General features: G+C 36.4%; 2 protein-coding genes across 2 annotated transcripts; both read right to left on the minus strand.

Annotated features, from left to right (window-relative positions):
* Positions 1–3,735: 3,735 nt before the first annotated feature.
* Positions 3,736–5,420, minus strand: LOC111404705. The gene is made up of 3 exons (XM_023033472.1): positions 5,156–5,420; positions 4,442–4,527; positions 3,736–3,837 (listed from the first exon to the last, which is right to left on the minus strand). The coding sequence occupies exons 1-3, from the start codon at positions 5,418–5,420 to the stop codon at positions 3,736–3,738; spliced, it is 453 nt and encodes a 150-aa protein (XP_022889240.1).
* Positions 5,421–5,894: 474 nt separating this feature from the next.
* Positions 5,895–6,749, minus strand: LOC111404706. Its single transcript, XM_023033473.1, has one exon. It carries the CDS (start codon positions 6,747–6,749, stop codon positions 5,895–5,897), a length of 855 nt encoding a protein of 284 aa, XP_022889241.1.
* Positions 6,750–7,556: the final 807 nt, after the last annotated feature.

Here is a 7,556-nt window from a genome sequence, read left to right on the forward strand (position 1 = left end):
AACAGATTAGTCTCGGCTTAGCATCCTTCTTTGTCATCAAATATTTCAGTGCAGAGTGATCTGTGTAGATTTTGACCTTGGACCCCCCAAAATATGACCTGAATTTTTCGAATGCATAAACTATGGCCAAGAGCTCCTTCTCAGTGGTTGCACAGTTGATCTGGGCATGATTTAATGTTTTGCTTGCATAGTAAATCACGTGAAAAACCTTGTTTCTTGGCTGTCCCAGTACGACACCCACGGCATGATCACTGGCATCACACATTAATTCAAATGGTAATTTCCAAACAGATGCTACAATTATCGGTGTTGATGTGAGTTTCTCCTTTAAAGTGTTGAAAGTTGTCGGGCATTCCTCATTAAAGTCAAATGGCACGCCTTTCACCAACAGGTTGCATAGAGCCTTAGTAATTTTTACAAAATCTTTAATAAATCTTCTGTAGAATCCAACATGTCCCAAGAAACTACGAACCCCCTTAACTGATGTTGGCGGTGGTAGCTTCTCAATAACCTGAATTTTTTCTTTATCTACCTCAATTCCTTTTGTTGAAACCTGATGCCTAAGTACAATCCCTTTCTGCACCATGAAGTGGCATTTCTCCTGGTTCAATACCAAATTTATTTCCCTGTATCTTTGTAATACCAGATTCAAATGTTCCAAACACTCATCAAATGAAGACCCAAAGACTGAGAAATCATCCATGAATTTTCTATAAACTTTTCTATCATGTCTGAGAAAATAGCCATCATGTACCTCTGAAATGTTGTAGGGGCGTTGCAAAGGCCTAAGACATCATGCAATATGCGAAAGTACCATAAGGGCAAGTGAAGGTTGTTTTCGCTTGATCATTTGGTGCCATTGGTATTTGATTGTAACCTGAATACCCGTCGAGGAAATAGTAATGTGAGTGGCCTGCCAATCTCTCCAACATTTGATCAATAAACGGAAGGGAAAAGTGATCTTTCCTTGTAGTTACATTGAGTTTGCAATAATCTATGCAAACCCTCCATCCCATCACTGTTCTGGTCGGTATCAGCTCGTTCTTCTCATTTGACACCACTGTGATTCCACGTTTCTTTGGTACTACCTGAACTGGGCTAGTCCATGCACTGTCTGATATCAGATATATGATTTCAACATCTAGAAGTTTAAGGACCTCTGCTTTGACTACTTCCTTCATATTGGGGTTCAACCTCCTTTGACTTTCTATGGTTGGCCGAAAATTCTCTTCCATGAGAATCTTTTGCATACACGGTGAAGGGCTGATCCCTTTGATATTTGCTATAGTCCATCTAATTGCTATTTTATTTTTCCTGAGTATCCTAAGCAGTTTCCTCTTCCACTTCACTGATTGTGTTTGAGATGATGATTGAAAGTGTACAAGACTCCCCCAAGTATGCATATTTGAGATGTGGCGACAGCTGGTTGAGTTCTAATTTCGGTGGCTACTGAATAGATGGTAGTGGGTTCGTGGTTCCTGTCCCAAGTTCCTCAAAATGCCTTCTGCATGTGTAAGGTAGGTTGGTATCCAAAAACTGTGCACATGTTTCCATCTCCACTGAGTCGGATTGTGTTGATTGAGAGTGTGCAATGTAAGCTTCATAAGCATATGATGGATTGTGTAGCAAAAATAAGTCTTGAACCACCTTGTCAATCACGTCGATCTGAAAACAATTATCTGATTCTGTAGGTAGTTTCATTGCCTTGAATACATTAAACGAGACCTGCTCTTCTACCAGTCTCAAAATCAATTGCCCATTCTGAACATCGATCAAAGCTCTCTCTGTTGCCAAGAAGGGTCTACCGAGTATCAATGGGATGTTCTTGTCCTCTTTCATGTCCAATATTAGGAAATTCGTAGGGAATATAAATTTTCCAACCTTGACAACACTACAACAAAAATGGCTTTTTGCAACATGCAAAAGGCAACATTCGTTAATTAAATGTTGCTAAATGAGTCAATCGCAACATTCAAATATATGAATGTTGCTATTGCTTAATATAATTGAGCTTTGGCAAACTTTTTTAAGTAAATGTTGCTAATGTCTCCTTTTTGCAATGTTTACTTAGTGTTGCAAAAAGTTTTATCTTTCGCAACGTTTATAAAACGTTGCAAAAAGTTATCTTTGGCAACATTTATAAAACATTTCAAAAATCTATCTTTGGCAACGTTTTATAAACATTGCCAAAAGCTGTCTTTTGCAACGTTAATATAAATTCTATCATTGGCAATGTTTATAAAGCGTTCCCAAAAGCCGTCTTTTGCAACATTTATATGAACGTTGCAAAAAAGTTTTATCTTTCGCAACATTTATAAACGTTGCCAAAAATTGGTCTTTGGCAACGTTTATTAAACGTTGTGAAAACCTTTTCTTTTTGGCCATTAATGGATGAGACTAAGAGTAAAATAGGTAGAGGTAATACTCAAACCACGAGTTTTACTCCCACATGAACGATGCAGCTTGTCTCTCCTTTCTATCTCGTCGCCTTCCACCACTGACCACCGGCCTCCTACGTTCGAGCCCTAGACGTAGCACCTTCGAGCCCTTGAACTTCGCAAGACACGGCAGCCGACAGCAGTCCTTCGAGTCTACATTTCCACCAATGATTCGACAACGGAAGAAGAAGAAGGTAAAGCCCCTTGATTCTGATTCCTAAACTGTACTCAAGTTCTATCTAAAATTTAATTTTCTTGTTCATTCTTTGAATCCCATTTAAAAGGGCAAGTTTTTGGGTTCTTGAATTTTCTTTTTCTAGCTCCTAATTTTTCACAAGATTTGTCAATTAATCGATAATTTATTTGTTGTAACTGAGTTAGCTTTGAAAATATGCTTTCACTACTGTTTTTATTTTGTGCATTTCTTAGAATTGGCTGTGAAAGAGCACTATTTATTTGGAAATGAAATCCCGAATTTGTAGTTGTGTTGAGGATGAATGGATGATAAATTGAGGGCACCATTCGGGAAATTTAGAGTGAGGAATTCTAGCCTAGGAGCTGGCAAATTACTCGATTGTGTTGGCTTTTTAGCTATGGTTACTACAAAATAAAATATTATCTATATCGATCGGATTGCTTGTTGTGCAACTAACCATATATGATTTCATTAAAATTATAATTTTAATGCCGATTTTGGTGTTTCACCTACAGTATGAAGGTTGAAGGATTGAGCTTGAATACTGTGGAATGGCTTGTGCTTCTAACATAAAACTCAGACTTTTATCATAGGCTTTCTGGAGTTAATAATTGAACTGGAAGTTTGGAGGAGGGGACCTTCTTCTCTAAAGACTAGGATTATCCCTTTGAGACCATACTTAGAGATCATACCAGTAACTTTGGGACTTTATATGTAATACATATCACAAAGTATCACATCTTGTTTTGGCTTGTCATTGGACTACTATTTCTCTGTTATGTAAAATCCTTCATTCTTCTGATATGTACTCAATAATAGTTTTCCCATGGAGAAAGGAGCGATCATATGACTTGTCATGGTTGTAGGAGCAATCATATCACTTGTCAATTACTATATTAATGATTTAGAGAAGATTGTTTTGGGAACTCAAATATGTCTCAATCAGAGAGAGTAAATGGTAGTGATTTAAAAGTGCTGGCACACAGGGAAACTATCTACCGCTCCATGTTAACTTTTCTCTTGATGGAATATATTGAAACCTTACCCTTGTTCTATCTTATTGTTCTTGGTTTGCATGAGTGACTCTTTTGATGGCTTATCTTAGATGGAAAAGGAAGTAGTAGTCTCAATAATAGTCAGTTCTATTTTGATGACGCATTCTTCTATTTCCCCTTTTCTAATGCTTCTTTCTTCTTCTTTTACCTATAGCAGTTGCCTGTAAAATTGTAGCTTTTGATGGTCATGTTTGGCATTCATTTTCATTGTATGTGATGTAATTTGATTTGTGTTATTGTGATGTGCTGTTCAAAAACGTTCATAGTGTTTACATTGTCTTAGTTTCTGTTTTGCTTTATGTTTTCAAATGTTCAAGAATTATTATGAATTCCAATCATTTATTGTCCAATCATTTTTTTTCAGATGGTCATGTTTGTAATGTCCAGCTTCCTCTTCTTTTTGGTGTACCAATGAGCAATATCTTTTCCTTTGTCCCATTTTTTCATTCTCTTTTCTCGTGAGCGTTTACTCATGGCTTTTTGCGTTACTGCATAAAAAATAAAAATAAAAATTTGAGGGTTTGTTTAGTAAACAATAATTTCCAGGTTGATGTTGGCTTATGTTACTTGTGCATTTAACTTATAAAAATTCCTTTCATATTTATTTCTAACTTTACAAATGGGTTCATTCTTCGTGGTTCTCAAGATATAGGGACTGTACAAGTCTGATTGTCGCATCTATATCATATCCTGTTTATCAGACTATAGTTTCAAGAATCGCTTGTAAGAAAAAATAATAAGAGAGAACTTACAAGAAAGCTGCTTGGGTAATTGGTTGCAAGCATGGTTAAGCAAATGGATCTATTCTGTGGCAACTGGATTGATGGATCTGGTTCAACTGCAGTGGCCGAGGGGTAGGAATGATGCAATTTGCAAATTACATGGTGGAATTTGGATTGTCTACTCAAATTTTTGTAGGTAGTGAGTGTTCAATTTTTATTTTTATTATTATTATTTTTTGTATATTAATTGTGGAAGAGGTTATTAAATTTTTGTACGAAGGCCTTTTTGTATATTATTTTTGTAGGTAGTGATTGTCCAATTTTTTTTATTTTTTTATTTTTTTTTATTTTTTTTAGGTGGTGTTGTTTTATGTTCAAGTGTATTGATTCAAAAATTTGTAATGAAATTATCAATTTTTATGCAATTCCAAAATTTGTTCACAATTGTCATTTTCAATTTTGCAAATCAATTAATATAAATTGGTGTAAAAAAAAAAAAAACTACGGCGACGTTTAAACAACATTGCAAAAGACTAGCTTTTGCAACGTTGAATAAATGCTGTAAAAAGTCTTCTTTCAATGGCAACATTGACCTTTGCAACAAACGGTAAAACGCTGCAAAAGGTCTTTTGCAGCATTTTTTAGCCGTTGCAAAAACCTTTTTTTGGTGTAGTGCAAGCATGTTCTCTATTATTCTCCTGGGATGTGTCAATGACCGACCAGCTAGCTACAGTGTCATTGTACTTGCCTTAGCCTCTTCCAAGCCAAGTTTCCTGAAAACAGATAGAGCCATTAAATTAATACTTGCATCAAGATCACAAAAAACTTTATCAAAGTAAATTTCACCAATAGTGTAAGGGACAATAAAACTCCCTGGATCTTTCAATTTCGGCGGAAGCTTTTTTTGAATTCTAGCGTTGCACTCCTCTGTTAGCATCACTGTCTCATGGTCTCCTAGCTTGCATTTATTTGATAGTATGTCCTTCAAGAACTTTGCATAGCTAGGCATCTGAAATAGCGTATCGACGAGTTGGATATTGATGTGGAGCTTCTTGAAGACTTCGAGAAATTTCTTGTATTGTTGCTCCAACTTCTACTTCTTTAGCCTCTGTGGAAAAGGTATGGGAGGCTCATGAGGGTTAAAGGTTGCTTTATCCTGTGATTTGCCTGGTTTTTCAGCTGGGTTAGATTCCTTTATCTACTCGTCATGCTCTCTAGGCTCTTCTATCGTAGGAGATTTTGTTTCTTCATTTACACCCGACCTTTTTACATGTATTTCAAGTAGTTGTTTTCCACTTTGAGTTGTAATTGCCTTAGCATGTTCTTTCGAATTTATTTCTGTGTTACTTAGTAAGCTGTCTAGTGCTCTACGAGTCAAAGCAACTACCATCTATCCCACTTAAGTCTCTAGATTTTTAATGGCAGTATTCTGGTCTTGAAGAATGGCCTTGGTTTTTCTTGTGAATTGATTATTAGCCTCCATCTACTGGTTGGTCTTCTCCATAAATTTATCGAACATCTCTTCCAATTGAGGCTTTTTCTCTGGCTGCTGATACTTACCTTGTGGCCTATTATGGTTTTGATTGCTCCAAGAGAAATTCGGGTGCTTTTTCCAACTCAAATTGTATGTTTCTCCAAATGTATTATTCTGCTGACGCTGTCCCCATTGAGCAAAATCTGTCTGCTCTGCTCCTTGTGCCAAGAGTGGACATTCTGCTGTTACATGTTCGGCTCCACATTTCTCACAACTGGTCTTCTTTGACTGTGCTACATTGGATGATTGTGACATGTTTTCCACCTTGTGAAATAATGAGTCAATTTTTGCAGACGAGGTAGAGTAAACATGTACTTCATAAACCCCCGGTGTCTTCTTCTGAACTGCTAGTTCCGATGTCCACATTGCTGATGTAGTAGCCATAGTCTCAAAAAGTTTCAATGCTTCATCAATTATCTTTGTGGATAGTGATCCCTTTGAAGACGAGTCAACCATGCTCTTGAAGGCTGGAAGCAATCCCGCATAAAAGTATTGGACATGGAGTCCCTTGCTAATCCCATGACGTGGACACTTTCGCAAAATATTCTTGAACTTATTCCAGGCTTCATCAAAGTTCTCTGACTCGCCTTGACGGAAAATAGATATATCATGCTTGAGCTTTGCAATCTTGGCGGGCAGGAAGAACTTGGTGCAGAATTTTAGAGCTAGATCATTCCATGTAGTGATGCTTGCAATTGGTTGCGAATCTAGCCATTCAATTGCCTTGTCATGCAGTGTATGTGGGAACAACCTTAATCTGATTGCATCGTTTGAGATTCCTTGATATCTGAAGTGGTGGCACATCTCCAAAAATGAGAGACGTGAGTGTATGGATTCTCTTCAGCCCTTCGATAGAATTGATGCCCATTTTGAAATAGTTGTATCACGTTGGTCTTCAATTGGAAGTTAGGCTGTCTAAACGGTGGATTGACTAGCTTTGAATTATCTGTGGGGTCATGAAATCTCCTACGAGCATATTTCCTTAATCCGTTATCCCTTATTTATTGGCCTGAAAAATTGGATTGTTCTGTACGTTAGCCATTTGTTGCTGTGCCTCTCTATTTTCTTGCTGCTCGATGTAGAGTTCGTTCGATTTTTGGATCAGCTGTAATCAATTCTCCTTTAGCAGACCTTAACATGCAAATCTGTGAGTAGAGTCAATAGGAATGCTTAGATACTAAAATGAAACAATGAATAAAACAATTCAAAAAGAAATTAAAAAAAAAAAGTGAAATGAAACAAGACAAAATAATAAAAATTTCAAATATGGATGTTCGAATTAGTGCCAATATAAATAAAATTAAACAAACATTCAATCCCGGAAATGACGCTAAAAACTTGTTCACAAAATTATTTCTTTTAATTTAAAACTACCGCAAGTGTACGATTCGTTAATAACTAATAAAGTGGAATATTAAGTTCTGAATGTCGTCCTACAGAGATCGAACAGTTCAATTTTATCTACGTTAGCCTTAACCGAAACGAATTTATCAAATGGACTTTAACCTAAAAAAAACCCTAATTTAGTGGAAACCCTAATTTTTGAAAACCCTAATTTTGCTAAAATGATTATTAAATAAATATGCAAAATGATGTGCCTAAATAAAATTA

Source organism: Olea europaea, chromosome 11 (assembly GCF_002742605.1).
Source record: "Olea europaea var. sylvestris chromosome 11, O_europaea_v1, whole genome shotgun sequence".
NCBI classification, from domain to species: domain Eukaryota; kingdom Viridiplantae; phylum Streptophyta; class Magnoliopsida; order Lamiales; family Oleaceae; genus Olea; species Olea europaea.